Genomic DNA, 18,388 nt, shown 5'->3' on the forward strand with positions numbered 1-18,388 from the left:
CTGAACCAGAAACGACCACTAGAGGGGGAGTGGTTATTCTGAACCAGAAACGACCACTAGAGGGGGAGTGGTTATTCTGAACCAGAAACGACCACTAGAGGGGGAGTGGTTATTCTGAACCAGAAATGACCACTAGAGGGGGAGTGGTTATTCTGAACCAGAAATGACCACTAGAGGGGGAGTGGTTATTCTGAACCAGAAACGACCACTAGAGGGGGAGTGGTTCACTTGCTTGACTCTTTGTTCTCATCCTTTTGATATTTTTCTATTGAGTTATACTAATCAGCTCTTGCTTTGCTAGCTTCTCAGTGCTACTATGTTGAAATGCTAGTGGGTTTACTGGAGTAAATAGATTATGGTTAACCTCTGTTTTTAGCCTTAATTTATGTGGGAGAGATGGAAGAACCTGGCAACAGCAGTGGAGGCACAAAGACGTAATTTATTTGACTTGTATGTAGTTTTACATGTTTGTACATTTTTTTGTGTTGGAGTGTGTTCCTTTTGACTTTGTTAATGGATTCATTTTGATTTCCTCTGTTTGGTTTTGAAGGAAGGCCTGTTCAGAACCTGTCTAACACACAATTACTTTGAATAAAATATCTGTAAGCTTTATAAAGCTCAGCAGGATCGTCCTTTTGGCTTATTGTGTGTACTGTGAGGTGGGGGGAAAAGTTATGCTCAAATCATTACATTTCAAATTGGATTAGAACATAACAATGTACAAGACAAGTATCTTGCATGGACACCACAGTAATTTTCATTTGTATGTAAAAACATTTTGAGAAGTTTCTTCTAGATCCTAGGTGGTCAAAGATGTACATTACAGTGAAATCTACAGTAAATCTACCAATAAGACATTGAAATATCAGTTAACCATTCTGTGTTTGTTATAATTAGGTTAACAGAGGTAACGACGAGAGGATTTACCCCTAGTCACTGACTATATTTAAACACATTTTCAGTATTAAGTTCTGTCAATTTCAGCACTTTCGTGGTTGCAACATTCTCTGCAACGGTGACCAGTTATTAAGAACATTTTAAGGCAACTCCAAAACCTAACTGGAAAATAAAAATGTCCAAATGCAACATTTAAGTTTAAACCATAAAAAAAAAAATATGACTAAATAATCAGTAGTCACACTCACATTTGTTTTAAACTACTGTTATATCTCTAGAACCCTCAAACTCAACTCTGGACCTCAGAAGTCAGTTCCACTGCATGTTTTCACTGTTCCCCTCTAATCAGGGCCTGATTTAGACCCGGGACACCAGATGGGTGTAATTAATTAGCAGGTAGAACAGAAAACCAGCTGGCTCTGGACCTCGTAGGGTCAGAGTTGAATACTCCTGCCCTAAATATTGCATCTTCATGCAAGTATCTATAACCATTCTGATACCAAACAAGGTTTCAAAAAACTCTGAAAGTGCTTGTCATCTATCTTCACAGTCAGCAGCACATTGAACCAAAATGGTGTCCATAATGCCACCTGGTTGCCTAAAAAGTGCTCTGTGCTGCAGTACATTGTGGCACCAAAATGGTGTCCTGAGCGGAATCTGCATTGAGCTAAAGAAGGAAAACTGACTCGGACATAACATGCACCCTAGTGGACCTAATGTATAAGTAAGTCCCTGTCACTGGTAGGTTACAGTAGCCTAGATAGCCAGTCACAAAACGATGAGGAAAACCTGCTTCCTCATCATGGCACAGGTGTGATCATCAGACAGTAAATAGTTGAACATTTACCAAAGCGACTTACTGCATGTGCGGGAATCAACCGCACAACAATTAGTGGTGTGAGCACATCATCAACCAACTGATCCATCAGAGAACATTATGAATACATTATAGTCAACTCCTGATAAATGCACATCAGAAAAGTGCAAACTCTGTTTCAGTGCAGGGTTGTTTCCCAGTCCCATTGTAATTCCCCAGTCCAAAGCCATTGATATCAGGACAACTATGTATATTCATGTAAATAGAAATGTCTCTGTTGAAGGCGGGCAGTGCCCCCTGCTGTCTGTCCAGTGAAAGTGTCTCAGACCAAACAGTTTGTAGCTGGGGACGGGTTTGTTTGTGACAGCATGTAGAAGGGGACCAGATTCTCTGTGATACGGGTTGCAGCCGGGGACCGGTTTCTTTGTAACACAGGTCACAGGTTGTAACAGGGAACAGGTTTCTCCTAAACTTGACACAGGTTGTAAGTGGGGCCAGATCTCTCTGTGACACAGTCACCTTCCACCTCGTAGACATAGTCACAGCGATGGGCATAGTCCATGAGAGGAGCTTCGGACAGGGCACAACTCTGGACACTCTGGCCACCGAAGGAGATCACTGTGTCCCTCTGCACAAAACACAGAACACACAGAGAGAGAGAGAGAGAGAGAGAGAGAGAAGACAGTTAGTCGAAGAGCAGATTCAAACACACTAAAACCTGGTATTATAGAGTTGTATTGTAGAGGGCATAGGGCTGGGGTCAGTGTAAAGGTAGTATATAGTTGTATTGTAGAGGGGTTAGGGCTGGGGTCAGTGTAAAGGTAGTATATAGTTGTATTGTAGAGGGCTTAGGGCTGGGGTCAGTGTAAAGGTGGTATATAGTTGTATTGTAGAGGGGTTAGGGCTGGGGTCAGTGTAAAGGTAGTATATAGTTGTATTGTAGAGGGGTTAGGAATGGGGTTAGTGTAAAGGTAGTATATAGTTGTATTGTAGAGGGCTTAGGGCTGGGGTCAGTGTAAAGGTAGTATATAGTTGTATTGTAGAGAGGTCAGTGTAAAGGTGGTATATAGTTGTATTGTAGAGGGCTTAGGGCTGGGGTCAGTGTAAAGGTAGTATAGAGTTGTATTGTAGAGGGGTTAGTGTAAAGGTGGTATATAGTTGTATTGTAGAGGGCTTAGGGCTGGGGTCAGTGTAAAGGTGGTATATAGTTGTATTGTAGAGAGGTTAGGGGTGGGGTCAGTGTAAAGGTAGTATATAGTTGTATTGTAGAGAGGTTAGGGTTGGGGTTAGTGTAAAGGTAGTATATAGTTGTATTGTAGAGGGGTTAGGGCTGGGGTCAGTGTAAAGGTGGTATATAGTTGTATTGTAGAGGGGTTAGGGCTGGGGTCAGTGTAAAGGTAGTATATAGTTGTATTGTAGAGGGGTTAGTGCTGGGATCAGTGTAAAGGTGGTATATAGTTGTATTGTAGAGGGGTTAGGGCTGGGGTCAGTGTAAAGGTGGCATATAGTTGTATTGTAGAGGGGTTAGGGCGGGGGTCAGTGTAAAGGTGGTATATAGTTGTATTGTAGAGAGGTCAGTGTAAAGGTGGTATATAGTTGTATTGTAGAGGGGTTAGTGTAAAGGTGGTATATAGTTGTATTGTAGAGGGCTTAGGGTTGGGGTCAGTGTAAAGGTGGTATAGAGTTGTATTGTAGAGGGGTTAGGGCTGGGGTCAGTGTAAAGGTGGTATATAGTTGTATTGTAGAGAGGTCAGTGTAAAGGTGGTATATAGTTGTATTGTAGAGGGCTTAGGGCTGGGGTCAGTGTAAAGGTGGTATATAGTTGTATTGTAGAGGGGTTAGTGCTGGGGTCAGTGTAAAGGTAGTATAGAGTTGTATTGTAGAGGGGTTAGTGTAAAGGTGGTATATAGTTGTATTGTAGAGGGCTTAGGGCTGGGGTCAGTGTAAAGGTGGTATATAGTTGTATTGTAGAGGGCTTAGGGCTGGGGTCAGTGTAAAGGTAGTATATAGTTGTATTGTAGAGAGGTCAGTGTAAAGGTGGTATATAGTTGTATTGTAGAGGGCTTAGGGCTGGGGTCAGTGTAAAGGTAGTATAGAGTTGTATTGTAGAGGGGTTAGTGTAAAGGTGGTATATAGTTGTATTGTAGAGGGCTTAGGGCTGGGGTCAGTGTAAAGGTGGTATATAGTTGTATTGTAGAGAGGTTAGGGCTGGGGTCAGTGTAAAGGTAGTATATAGTTGTATTGTAGAGAGGTTAGGGTTGGGGTTAGTGTAAAGGTAGTATATAGTTGTATTGTAGAGGGGTTAGGGCTGGGGTCAGTGTAAAGGTGGTATATAGTTGTATTGTAGAGGGGTTAGGGCTGGGGTCAGTGTAAAGGTAGTATATAGTTGTATTGTAGAGGGGTTAGTGCTGGGATCAGTGTAAAGGTGGTATATAGTTGTATTGTAGAGGGGTTAGGGCGGGGGTCAGTGTAAAGGTGGTATATAGTTGTATTGTAGAGAGGTCAGTGTAAAGGTGGTATATAGTTGTATTGTAGAGGGCTTAGGGCTGGGGTCAGTGTAAAGGTGGTATATAGTTGTATTGTAGAGGGGTTAGTGCTGGGGTCAGTGTAAAGGTAGTATAGAGTTGTATTGTAGAGGGGTTAGTGTAAAGGTGGTATATAGTTGTATTGTAGAGGGCTTAGGGTTGGGGTCAGTGTAAAGGTGGTATAGAAGTTGTATTGTAGAGGGGTTAGGGCTGGGGTCAGTGTAAAGGTGGTATATAGTTGTATTGTAGAAAGGTCAGTGTAAAGGTGGTATATAGTTGTATTGTAGAGGGGTTAGTGTAAAGGTGGTATATAGTTGTATTGTAGAGGGCTTAGGGTTGGGGTCAGTGTAAAGGTGGTATAGAGTTGTATTGTAGAGGGGTTAGGGCTGGGGTCAGTGTAAAGGTGGTATATAGTTGTATTGTAGAGAGGTCAGTGTAAAGGTGGTATAGAGTTGTATTGTAGAGGGGTTAGTGTAAAGGTGGTATATAGTTGTATTGTAGAGGGGTTAGGGCTGGGGTCAGTGTAAAGGTGGTATATAGTTGTATTGTAGAGGGGTTAGTGTAAAGGTGGTATATAGTTGTATTGTAGAGGGCTTAGGGCTGGGGTCAGTGTAAAGGTGGTATATAGTTGTATTGTAGAGAGGTTAGGGCTGGGGTCAGTGTAAAGGTAGTATATAGTTGTATTGTTGTAACGAATCCCGTTTCCTGAGTCTGTTTTTTGCCAGTGTTCTGTCCTGGAGTGTTTTTTCCGGTGTCCTGGAACGCACCCTGTCTGGTTGCCGGGCAATGTAGCCAGTTGGGAGTTCTGATTACCCGCACCTGTATCCCATCAGCTATCTGCACACCTGGTCCTGATCATCATCTCTCCTCTTCATAAGCCCGGACCTGACAACCATTCCCTGCCGGATCGTTAGCCATGAACAGTATGTTGTGCCATAGTATCAGCCTCAAGTTGGATAGAATTTGTTTTGTTGTTTTGTACGTCTTGCTTGCCTTCAACTTACCTCCGTTTGTTCTGTCTTCAGTTACTCACCCGGATCATTTACCCCATTCCCGCCTGGTCGTCGGAGGATTCCGCTTCCCCATTGGATCCACCTATTTACTCCCATCAACTCACCACCGCTGCCCGCTACGCCACCTGGATATATCTACCTACTCACATTCACTTGTAAATAAATACTCACCTTCTTCCTACTCTCCTTGTCCTGGTCTGCTTCTGGGTTCGATTTTGAAGAAACGTGACAGAACGATCCGGCCAAGGATGAACCCAGCGGACCTGGATTCCGTTTGCCATGCCATTACCCAGCAGGGGAAGATATTGGGACAACACAAGACGGCGCTACAGGAGATAGCGGGTGCAATCCAGAATTTATCTGCTAGCTTGACACAAATCCAGGATCAGCTCAGTTTGCTGGCGATTCATTCACCACCTGTTTCACCCATCTCACCTGCCGTGTCTGATGCGGTTTCCTTCCGTGAACCCAAGGTACCGACGCCTGATAAATATGAAGGGGATTTGGGAAGATGCCGTTTGTTTCTTATGCAGTGGGGGTTAATGTTTGATCTGCAGCCCCATTCTTACGCCACTGACAAGGCTAGGATAGCCTTTGTTATTGAACTGCTGCGTGGAAGAGCTCTGGAATGGGCTTCAGCCGTTTGGGAACGACAGGAGACCTGCATGGCTTCATACCAGGAATTCACGGGAGAGATGAGAAGGCTTTTTGACCATCCAGTCCGAGGTAAGGACGCAGCTAAACGTTTGTTCACTCTTCGCCAAGGAGCTCGCAGTGTGGCAGACTTTATGATCGAGTTCAGGACATTGTCTGTGGAGAGTGGTTGGAATGAGGAGTCACTACAAGCGGCTTTTTACCAGGGGTTGTCGGAGCAACTCAAGGACGAGCTGATATCTTATCCAGAGCCTAGTGACCTAGACAGCTTGGTCACTTTATCTATTCGGGTAGATAATAGAGTCCGAGAGAGAAGGAGGCAGAAGCAGTGGGGCCCATCCAATCAATCAGCAACTCTGTTACCATTCGGTTCAGGAAGTGAACCAGAACATATTGATCGTTATTCCCCACACGGGATTAGTGGAGGGGTCTTGCCACCAGATCCTGAACCAATGCAAGTGGGGAGACACGGGCTAACTAAGGAGGAGCGCCAACGTAGACGTGAGACCAACAGCTGTCTCTACTGTGGTAGCTCAGGACATTACATCTCCGCTTGTCCACAGCACTCGTTAAACTGCCCGGCTCGCTAGTTTTGGGAGGAATTTTAGCGAGCCAGTTTCAACCTCTCAAGAATCCTGTCAGACCCCGTTTTCCTGCGACCCTTATGAATAAGGATCAGAGCTTAGAGATGAACGCTTTTATCGATTCAGGTGCCGATGGCAGCTTTATTGATGCCGACTTGGTGGAACAGCTGGGGCTTTCCAAGGAGCAATTGCCGGAAGCCATTGAAGCAACCACTCTGAACGGCAGTAGTCTGGCACGGATCACTATGAGGACTGAACCGGTTAAGATGTTGTTGTCGGGGAATCATTCAGAATTTATCTCCTTCTTCATTCTGTCCTCGCCCCATGTTCCTCTGGTTCTTGGTTACCCCTGGCTGAAGGAACACAATCCCTCGTTTGATTGGGTGACGGGTAAGATAACTAGTTGGAGCATTGATTGTCATGCTAACTGTCTTAGGACTGCCTGTTCTCCTGCCATTTCCAGTCAGGTCAGTGCCTCTGCTCCTCCTGATTTGTCCCTGGTTCCAGAAACATATCACGAGTTGGGTGAAGTATTCAGTAAACAGAAGGCTCAGTCCCTTCCTCCCCACCGACCTTATGACTGTGCGATTAATCTGTTTCCTGGAGCCGCCTTTCCCAAGGGACGGTTATACAGTATCTCACGACCTGAACGTGAGGCCTTGGAGACCTACATCAAGGAGTCTCTAGCTGCAAGTCTCATTCGGCCCTCGTCATCACCTCTGGGAGCAGGATTTTTTTTTGTGAGCAAGAAGGATGGCTCTCTTCGACCGTGTATTGATTATCGGGGTTTGAATGATATTACGGTCAAGAACAAGTATCCCCTGCCCTTGATGAGCTCGGCTTTCGATTCTTTACAGGGTGCTACGGTTTTTACGAAGCTTGATTTACGTAATGCTTATCATTTGGTTCGGATCAAGGAGGAGGACGAGTGGTTGACTGGGTTCAATACTCCGATGGGACATTTCGAGTACCAGGTGATGCCGTTTGGACTGACCAACGCTCCTGCTGTGTTCCAAAGTATGGTGAATGACGTTCTGAGAGATATGATTGGTATTTTTGTGTTCGTTTACCTGGATGATATCCTCATCTTCTCGAAGGAGCTTTCTAGCCACGTTCAGCATGTCAAGCAGGTCCTGCAGCGGTTATTGGAGAACCGTCTGTTCGTGAAGGCTGAGAAGTGCGATTTTCACGCCCACACGACGTCCTTCCTCGGGTACATTATCTCCAGGGGAGAGATCAAGATGGACCAAGAGAAGGTTCGGGCGGTTCGGGATTGGGTCCAGCCCGGTACGAGATTGCAGCTCCAGAGATTCCTGGGGTTTGCACATTTTTATCGGAGGTTTATCCGTGATTACAGCCGGGTGGCCGCCCCTTTAACTGTACTGGCGTCTTGCACCAGAAAGTTCTGTTGGTCTCCTGAGGCAGACCGAGCATTTCTAGATTTGAAGAGCCGATTCACCAACGCCCCGATTCTCTCTCAACCTGACACTTCCCGTCAGTTCGTTGTGGAGGTGGATGCGTCTGATGTGGGGGTGGGCGCCATCCTGTCCCAGCGTAGCTCCACTGACGGTAAACTCCATCCCTGCGCCTTCTACTCTTGTCGTCTTTCTCCAGCTGAAAGAAACTACGATGTGGGTAACCGGGAGCTTCTCGCTGTGAAGCTCGCCTTGGAGGAGTGGCGTCACTGGTTGGAGGGAGCGGAGCAACCGTTTGTGGTCTGGACTGACCACAAGAATCTGGCTTACGTGCAATCGGCTAAACGTCTCAACTCCCGTCAGGCCCGGTGGGCTTTGTTTTTTGGACGCTTCAATTTTTCCCTGACGTTCCGACCTGGGTCGAAGAACGGGAAGGCGGACGCCCTGTCCCGGATGTTCTCCAAGACGGAGGAGAGTGGGGCCAAGACTGAGATGATTCTTCCCCAGAACGTTGTCGTGGGAGCCGTTACATGGAGGATTGAGGAGGAGGTGATGGCGGCTCTTCGGACACAGCCCGGGCCCGATAACGGTCCACCCGGTCGGTTGTTCGTGCCTGAGTCGGTTCGTTCTGCTGTCCTTCAGTGGTCCCACGCCAGCAAGATAGCTTGTCACCCTGGTGTTGCTCGGACTATGGCGTTACTGCGCAGACGATTTTGGTGGCCTGCCATGGGAGAAGATACCCGGAGGTTTGTTGCCGCTTGTCCTGTTTGTGCGCAGAATAAGAGTACCAATCGGGCCAGCTCTGGGCTTCTTCACCCCCTACCTATTCCCCGGCGACCTTGGTCGCATCTGGCCCTGGATTTTGTCACGGGGTTGCCCTCTTCTGTTGGTAACACGGTTATTCTGACCATTGTGGATAGATTCAGCAAGTTTGCCCACTTTGTTCCCCTCTCCAAGCTGCCTTCTGCCACTGAGACGTCCGAGATCCTGGTTAGGGAGGTGTTCAGGGTCCACGGGTTGCCCTGTGACATTGTTTCTGACCGTGGTCCTCAGTTTACCTCTGCTGTCTGGAAGTCCTTCTGTTTGGCCATTGGAGCTACAGTCAGTCTCACATCTGGATTTCACCCCCAATCTAATGGTCAGGCGGAGAGAGCCAACCAGAAGATGGGGTCCACGCTGCGCTGGATATATCTACCTACTCACATTCACTTGTAAATAAATACTCACCTTCTTCCTACTCTCCTTGTCCTGGTCTGCTTCTGGGTTCGATTTTGAAGAAACGTGACAATTGTAGAGGGGTTAGGGCTGGGGTCAGTGTAAAGGTGGTATATAGTTGTATTGTAGAGGGGTTAGGGCTGGGGTCAGTGTAAAGTTGGTATATAGTTGTATTGTAGAGAGGTCAGTGTAAAGGTGGTATATAGTTGTATTGTAGAGGGGTTAGTGTAAAGGTGGTATATAGTTGTATTGTAGAGAGGTCAGTGTAAAGGTGGTATATAGTTGTATTGTAGAGGGCTTAGGGCTGGGGTCAGTGTAAAGGTGGTATATAGTTGTATTGTAGAGAGGTCAGTGTAAAGGTAGTATATAGTTGTATTGTAGAGGGGTTAGTGTAAAGGTGGTATAGAGTTGTATTGTAGAGGGGTTAGTGTAAAGGTGGTATATAGTTGTATTGTAGAGGGGTTAGTGCTGGGGTTAGTGTAAAGGTGGTATATAGTTGTATTGTAGAGGGGTTAGTGCTGGGGTCAGTGTAAAGGTAGTATAGAGTTGTATTGTAGAGGAGTTAGGGCTGGGGTCAGTGTAAAGCTGGTATAGAGTTGTTACCCGGGCAGAGTTAGCGTTTGACTCCCTCCTCTCAAAGTCCTTCTTACAGAGGTGACACATGATGCCTGCAGCCAGAGCGTCTCCCAACACATTGATCATGGTCCTGAAACGATCCCTGCCAGACACAAACACTCTCACGGTCAGACACTTACAGGACCCAGTCCACAAACACTCTCACGGTCAGACACTTACAGGACTCAGTCCACAACCACTCTCACGGTCAGACACTTACAGGACCCAGTCCACAACCACTCTCACGGTCAGACACTTACAGGACCCAGTCCACAAACACTCTCATGGTCAGACACTTACAGGACCCAGTCCACAAACACTCTCACGGTCAGACACTTACAGGACCCAGTCCACAAACACTCTCACGGTCAGACACTTACAGGACCCAGTCCACAAACACTCTCACGGTCAGACACTTACAGGACCCAGTCCACAAACACTCTCACGGTCAGACACTTACAGGACCCAGTCCACAAACACTCTCACGGTCAGACACTTACAGGACCCAGTCCACAAACACTCTCACGGTCAGACACTTACAGGACCCAGTCCACAAACTCTCTCACGGTCAGACACTTACAGGACCCAGTCCACAAACACTCTCACGGTCAGACACTTACAGGACCCAGTCCACAAACACTCTCACGGTCAGACACTTACAGGACCCAGTCCACAAACACTCTCACGGTCAGACACTTACAGGACCCAGTCCACAAACACTCTCACGGTCAGACACTTACAGGACCCAGTCCACAAACACTCTCACGTTCAGACACTTACAGGACCCAGTCGATGGCCACGATCAGTGTGATGTCAGCGGGCGGCAGCCCCACAGAGGTCAAGACGATCACCATGGTAACCAGGCCCGCCTGCGGAATCCCAGCAGCCCCGATACTGGCCGCTGTTGCTGTGATACTGAAGAGACAAGAGCAGGGTCAGGGTGTGTGTGTGTGTGTGTGTGCGTGTGTGTGTGTGTGTGTGTGTGCGCGCACGTGCAAGCGTGCATGCGAATGTGTGGTTGCTGTGACACAAAGTAACTAAGAGAGTAACAGAGAGAGCTCTTGTGTAGACAGTCCTGACCTGATGGTGACCAGCTGACCAAAGTCCAGTTCGTACTCGTTGACCTGAGCGATAAAAATGGCTGCCACGGCCTCGTAGAGGGCTGTCCCATCCATGTTGATGGTGGCTCCCACTGGAAGGACAAACCTGGCGATCTGTCTGTCCACTCCACAGTTCTCCAACAGACACTTCATGGTGATGGGCAGGGTGGCAGAACTGGAGGAGGTTGCCAGGGCGATGACCAGAGCCTGTAGCAGGCCTCTGATGTAGGTGAAGGGGTTTTTGCGTGTGATTACAAAGTAGAAGAGCGGCAGCAGGATGAGTCCATGGACAAACAGGCCGGCTAACACTGTGATGAAGTACATCCCCAGCTTCTCTCCCAGGTGGGCGGGGTCATGCATGTCCAGGATCTTCCCTGCTACCAGGAACACAATGCCGAAAGGGAAATACCTGGAAAAAGATCAATAAATTATAAATACCTCAAAATAAATGAGGCAAGCAACGGGCCCTTGTGATTCTGTCTCTGTCCACCAGGCGTTGTCATGCCCCCTGAGCTTTGGGCTTCCTAAGAACTCAAGCAGCTCTGGGTTGACCTGGCTCACCTTGATGACCTGCCACACCTGAAATGCATATACTGAGCTAATGACTAAGGGAGAGGGGGGTAGGAGGAAGATGTGTTGGTGAGATCCAATCTCAATCTAAATGAATCCTCCCATTCTCAATCCTCCAGATCAGGATTACCAGACCTTTACATGTGAAGGAGAGTTCAGACAGGTGACTGCTGTGTGTCTCAACAACTCACCACATGGCAGCATTGATGATCTTCATAACACACTCGTTGACACACTGACACACATTGACCAATGGAGCGCCTCTCTCGCCCATCTTCCCCAGGAGCAGGCCTGCACAGAGAAAACACAGGAGCAGGCGTGATTGGAAGGGCGTGTGTGTGTACTTGTGTATCCAGTGTGTCATTTGTGTGTGTTCATTCATGCATACTATATGTGTGTGTGTGTGTGTGTGTGTCTCACCCATAGTAGCAGAGAAGATGACAATCCCCAGTACGTTCATGCCAGAGCTGTGGCCAGGGACGATCTTGTACTTGATGTCTGGAGCTGGGGTGATCTCCAGGAAGACCGGGTGGCCCAGCTGAGGGTTGTTGTGGTCGGGCATCACGTAGACGTAGTTGGCCTGGGACTCCACCAAACTGGAGGCCACTATGGGCACCAGGTCTGTACGGTACTGTTGAAAAGTTGCCTCTATCAGATTGGAGGGAATCATGTTCCTGTCAAAGGGAGAATAACATGTAAATCATAAAGTCTACAACAGTATTGGATATGATGGGAGTTATTCCCTGAGTAATGGGGTGATAATAATACTGTTTATATGATGGGAGTTATTCCCTGAGTAATGGGGTGATAATAATACTGTTTATATGATAGGAGTTATTCCCTGAGTAATGGGGTGATAATAATACTGTTTATATGATGGGAGTTATTCCCTGAGTAATGGGGGTGATAATAATACTGTTTATATGATGTGTGATGTTATATTGTCATATATGATTTGTTCAGATTTTTTAAGTGAAATCTCTACCTTCAGGTGGACTATCTATTCTATTCTGCTGACCCTGTATTCCGGTAGCCCTGTCCTGTCACACTGAGCATATAACGAGTCAGAAGGTTGGGGTATCTGCTTTCTGTTATCGTCTCAATTTTATCCTGAGCAGCGTCAATTTCTCCAGGTCCGGCCAGAAGCAAAGAGGTCCCCTGTCTCAGAAAGACTTATGTGGTAACATCTCCAGGCTGGTTGCCTGTGTTGGTGGTTAAGAGTCCTCATCATTAGGAGGCCTGTATTCATAAAGGATCATGTTAAGGCCACTGCACCAGGGCCAGTCAGCCTATCAGACGTGTGACAAATGATCTAAAGCACCTCTGACAGTCATACAGCCTACATCCGCCCGCCCGTACACAGCTTTCACTAAAAATACCCATAATCCTCTGGGCTTTGGAGGATTCTTCACACAGGGGGCCTAAGCCACTGCCGATCCTCGACACGCATTGTGCAGTGTGTTCTGGGCAAAGCATTTAGGACACGGTGTGTTCTGAGAAGATAGAGACTTAGTCGTCACTGGGGTACTTTGAGCCAAAGGGGTAAGTCGAGCCACCCAAATATATAATTTGACCAAATATTTAGGATGAGGTCATGATTTTATGGAATCTGTGAAGGAAGAAACCACATGGAAAAAGTAGTAAGCAAGTTAGTTCCAAAAAATAGATTTTCACCAAGTCAAATATATTTATTATGTTAGAGGTTTCATAATGCTTGCATTTTTGCTGGGATATGAGGTAACAACAGGGGCTGGTCTATGTTAAAATAGTTTTTAAAAGTACAGTGTTAATTAGGTGTTAAGCCTGTGTTAAAAGATGCTTAAAATGACCAAAATACAAAAAGTGATTGTGTGGAATTGTGGTTGGGAAATAGACATGGTTGGGAAAATAGACATGGTTTTAAAAAGGTAGTGGTCATTTTTCATTCAGTAGAGAAATTTCAGGCGGCTTAATTTACCCCCACACCCAGAGTAAGTTGTGCCAAGAAACCACTTTTTTTTTGGAAAAGCTATGTTTTTCCAGGGATACATGCTGAAATATATGTGGATACAGTATCTTTGTTAGAAATAATGATGTATTTCCCTTGACTGAGTGATACTGAATGTAAAAAATGGCTCAACTTACCCCACTCTCCCCTAATGATGCCTATTATTAACCCATGGCCCGCTGGAGGGTTGACTTGTTTCAGAAGTGAATGTGAACAATATAACCAATAGAACAGTCCCAAACGTGCAAATCCCTCAAACCACGTGAGCTAAATGACCGTGTACTGGTGTTGCTGTTTTAAATGCTATTTACGACCTAAAGACCCCTACTTAATACAAGCTTCCAGGTAGCTGTATTTAGCTGTACTAAGGGGACTGGGGTGGACCGGATTTCACTGGTTCTGTACTGGTTTACTGGTTTAAAATGATTCAATCCACACAGAACCACAACACTGTTGGTAACAGAAAAAGAAAAGATCTGATTCCTTGAAGAGTCAGTATTAGGAGGCTATTTAGCCAGCAGGGTCTTAACCCTTTTAGCTAACCCTTCCCCAAATCATAAACCGTAAACCTTTTAACCTAACTCCTAAAGTTAACCCTAACCTTAACCCCTAACCCCTAGCCTAGCTAACGTTAGCCAGCTAGCTAAAATTAGCCATCTAGCCACCTTGCTAGAATTTCGTAACATATCATTATTTTTACAAATTCGTAACACATAATACAAATTGTAATCGTAGCATATCATACGAAATGGGTGATGGACATCCACAAATGAATACATACATTACAAAACGTAACATATCCTACTACATGGGCTGTCCCGGATTTACGTACAGAATAATACGAAATGCTCTGAGACCAGGTTGGGGATTCAGTCAAAGGACAAGCCCATTGCTCTTGACTTTTAAAGGTAATTTACGCTTGAGCTGGAATCCGCAGCGTTTACCATGAATGCAATATCCACCAACATTTCTCCAATAATGCAATGCGCTTGTATACAAAGCGCCTGTTGTTGAATCCCAGGCCTACACAACCTTTATGGTTTATACTTAGCTGAGGAAAACTGGAGTTCACTGAGTTCACTGGTTGACTGGTTTATTTATGAGTTAATCCACACAAACCCCGACAGGAAGAATCAAATATAAAATATTTGATTCTTTCGAACGTCTGTGTTAGCAGAGCAGTCAGAATCTGTTGCCTGAGTCTGGTGGAAATCTGGAATCTCCTCCCATGAGGGATGTTAAGGATGAAAAGGTGGGTGCTAAACATCTTAGACTGACTAAAGACAGGAAACTCTGGAATCTGGTACAGCCAACTACTGATAGAGGCAATGTGTCTGTGGGCCACCCTATTCAAATATGCCGCTCAAGATACTTCACCATGTGTATGTACATTCATGCGCATTTGTGTGTCTGTCCGTGCGTGTTTGCATGCGTGCGTCCGTGTGTGCGTAAATGCTTGCTTGCGTGTATATGTACCTGATGAGGTCCAGCAGAGCATCAGCAGAAGTCATAACGGGCCCTGACCCTGCTCTGTGCCCGTCCTTCTCTGTGCCCGTACCAGGGTGGATGACCAGCACCAGGATGATGCCGACGATGACAGCGATGAAGGTGGTCCACAGGTAGTAAGTGATGGTTAGCACCCCCAGCCGCCCGCTGGCCTTAGTGTCCATGGCTGACAGCCCCGACATCAGACTGGCCACGGAGTTAGGATTCATAGAGCATTCAGTGACTGTTGTATTCCATTCAAATTCAGAGAACATTCTGATAGCGTTCTATTTAATGAGCTATTTAATTTAGCGCTCTTTTCCGTTAGAATGCTATGAATACTCTAGGAGTTGTAAAGAAAGAGAATGCTATCAGAATACTGTACGAATCCTGATGAAATGCAATGCTGTGAATGTTCTATTTCATCGGGAGTCGTACAGCATTCTGATAGCATTCTCTTTCTTTACAACTCCTAGAGTATTCATTTAGTGTTGTATTCCATTAGAATCCATAGAGTATTCGATTAGCGTCTTATTCCATTATAAATGTATAGAGCGTTCTATTGAAGTAGCATGGGTTGTGGTTTAGACCAGGGAGAAGAGCAGTAGGGACATGGGGAACAGACAGTAGTGATGATGTGTTACCTGGATGTGATGAGAGGCAGGATCAGCATCTTCAACATCCTCATCAGCAGTTCTCCAGGGAACGAGAAGTAGATCTTAGCCTGGAAAGGGGAGACACACAACACTCTGGGTCAGGGGACAAGCTGTACATGGCAGACCTGGGGCAAATACATACAGTTGGTAAAATACTTTCAAATACATGAGGTGTGCACCGTTTGCACTTTAGGGACTATTCTGTTGGTTCCATTGTACCAGGCCAGCTAAGTCAAACCCACTTCTTGGTCTGGTGCATGGTATGTTATATATTTTTGGTTTGACATTGTGTTACAGGATTTTACATGACTAATAAAGTTCAATCAATCAATCATTCTCAGGTGACGTGCTTTCCCATTGGGCTATGCTTGATGCTGTGTATTTGTTGACAGGTTGAGGTTAGCGCGGATGCAGATTACAACAGTGTGTCAGATAATTAGAAGCTGCTGACCCATTAATCCACTACTGAAATAGTGGATGTCAAGGGTTGGATCACCATGGCTACTATCGACCCAGGTAGAGCAGTTGAATGGTCCAGCCTCTACTGTCGCTAGCTGAATCAGTACTGTATAACTGGGATGTGCAGGTTATGGTTCAGTTGACATTGTTGCATTGCATCTGTTCTGAATTCAATACAGCAGTTATCAATCTGCAGTCAGAGTAGTTTCCCATGTCAACAATATGGTACAAGCTTTGTGAGACAGGGTTTTATCCGTTGTGAAAGTGTCTTGCTGGTCACTCTCTCTTTAGTCTCCGTCTGCACTATCCCAGTGTAAGGCCCTCTCAACCAACCCCTCAGTGGTTTACTATCCCTCTGTCTAAGATCCAGAGCACTCTGTGTTAACACTATCACACTGTCTAAGACCCAGAGCCCTCTGTGTTAACACTACCCCCATCTAAGACCCAGAGCCCTCTGTGTTAACACTACCCCCGTCTAAGACCCAAAGCCCTCTGTGTTAACACTACCCCCGTCTAAGACCCAGAGCCCTCTGTGTTAACACTACCCCCGTCTAAGACCCAGAGCCCTCTGTGTTAACACTACCCCCGTCTAAGACCCAGAGCCCTCTGTGTTAACACTACCCCCATCTAAGACCCAAAGCCCTCTGTGTTAACACTACCCCCGTCTAAGACCCAAAGCCCTCTGTGTTAACACTACCCCTGTCTAAGACCCAGTGTTACGGATACAAGTATCCTGTGTGTAGGTAAACTTTGGTAAACTTAGGTAAACTTAGTTAAATACCCTAGTTAGAACTGGGCGGACCACCCACTGTATTTTTGGTTAGTTAGTTAGCTGTTGTTAAAGTAGGCTAGTCTAGCTTAGGGGTGTTTTTGAATACTTATTGTTTCTTTCCTTGGGTCCAGCTCAGCCCCTTTTCCTGCTCCCCCCATTACCGTGTGTTTACAAATAAACCTTGAGTTTGACGGTAGATTTCAGTTGTCGTGGTTATTTTGTTCTCACTTTTACTTTGTCACTATTATAAATTGCATGAGTTATGTTACGGGTCTCATTACCATCTCCCCTAGACTGTCGGGCCAAAAGGGATTTGTAACACCCAGAGCCCTCTGTGTTAATACTACCCCCGTCTAAGACCCAAAGCTCATCACATCTCCCTGTAGGATGCCTGAGTGCTATAAACCTTAGGCCCAATAGAACCAAAACCTTGTTGCATGACTCAATGTGTGTGTGTGCGTGTGTGTGTGTGCGCGCCTCCATACCTGCGTGGAGAGGTTGAAGCTGCGGAGGGAGAAGCCGAGCACACAGCCAGAAACCACGGCGATGACCGAGAGCGTTAGCAACCCGTTGCGTTTACAGTAGCCCTTGATGTACGCCCAAACCTTCACAGAGACCATGCTCTTTATAATGTGCTTTATGCACTCCATCCTGAGGCCCAGTTACTCCACAGGCTGAAGGAAAGAGAGGAGAGAAGAGACAGGCCTGGTGGCCCAAGGTCCTGCCTTACGTCCAGTCAATGAATGATTCCCAAACCGGAGGGTCGCGAGTCACTTGTGGGTCCCACCTGATTCCCTTTAGGTCCCTGTTCAGTATCCTGTCCTGGTTTGAAATATGTCTCCAGTCCTGCTTGACGGTTCACAAGGAAACTCCAAAAGCTTTAAGTGGATTCCCGCTGTAAAAGATCTGTGGTGAGTCAAGGCAGTGAAATCACTAAGGACTGATCCCAGGCCACTGCAGAAACTGAAGGATAGCTGACGATGCAGCAGGACTGGCTGTCAGTGCATCCAGCCAGAGAGTCAGTCAAACACTAGCTGATCTAAACGGCTGTCAGAGAGGAGGTGGAAGTGGACAGAGTAAGTCTCTGTAAACCTCCGTCTCCTACAGGAGATTAAGCCCTTGAAAATAATGCTTCCTAGAGACTCAGGCACACACACACACACACACACACATACACTCACAACATGCCCATGGGATTAGCAGGTTCTAGGTCAGTAGCGGTCTCTGACACTGAGGTCTCACTCCCATTAATAACCCATTATGTCTTATTACCACTGACTGACTAGGAACTTACTTTATTCAGAAAGAATCAGGACTGCTTAAGTGAGTTAATTTCAATAATTACTTAAAAAGTTGACCCCGCCTGAAAATAACGGTTGTCAAAGTCCTGAATGACTAATTAACAGTGAGGTAAGTTGATATGAAAATCAAGTATTCAGACCCCTTGACTTTTTCCACATTTTGCCACTTTACAGGCTTATCCTAAAATGGATTCTAACATTTTTTTCCTCATCAATCTACACACAATATCCCATAACAACAAAGCAAAAACAGACTTTTAGAAATGTTTGCAAATGTATAAAAAAAAATAACATGAGTATTCAGACCCTTTGCTATGAGACTC

The 18,388-nt window shown here is 46.0% G+C and overlaps 1 protein-coding gene across 1 annotated transcript; it reads right to left on the reverse strand.

Moving 5' to 3' along the window:
• Window positions 1-257: 257 nt before the first annotated feature.
• On the reverse strand, window positions 258-17,796 carry LOC109906796 (excitatory amino acid transporter 5-like). Its single transcript, XM_031824229.1, has 9 exons — window positions 17,250-17,796; window positions 15,522-15,601; window positions 14,869-15,084; window positions 11,826-12,079; window positions 11,597-11,696; window positions 10,816-11,244; window positions 10,516-10,650; window positions 9,724-9,838; window positions 258-2,342 (listed from the first exon to the last, which is right to left on the reverse strand). Exons 1-9 carry the CDS (start codon window positions 17,412-17,414, stop codon window positions 2,181-2,183), a joined length of 1,656 nt encoding a protein of 551 aa, XP_031680089.1. The 5' UTR covers window positions 17,415-17,796; the 3' UTR covers window positions 258-2,180.
• Window positions 17,797-18,388: the final 592 nt, after the last annotated feature.

This window comes from Oncorhynchus kisutch, linkage group LG5, assembly GCF_002021735.2.
Source record: "Oncorhynchus kisutch isolate 150728-3 linkage group LG5, Okis_V2, whole genome shotgun sequence".
In the NCBI taxonomy this organism is placed as follows: Eukaryota; Metazoa; Chordata; class Actinopteri; order Salmoniformes; family Salmonidae; genus Oncorhynchus; species Oncorhynchus kisutch.

Excerpts from the sequence above, each read along its gene's own strand:
- LOC109906796 (XM_031824229.1), bottom strand. The coding sequence starts at position 17,414 with ATGGAGTGCATAAAGCACATTATAAAGAGCATGGTCTCTGTGAAGGTT. Across the intron at positions 12,080-14,868 it reads GCTCTGCTGGACCTCATCAG|GAACATGATTCCCTCCAATC; the intron begins GTACATATACAC and ends TCCCTTTGACAG. Across the intron at positions 9,839-10,515 it reads GTGGCCATCGACTGGGTCCT|GGATCGTTTCAGGACCATGA; the intron begins GTAAGTGTCTGA and ends TGTGTCTGGCAG.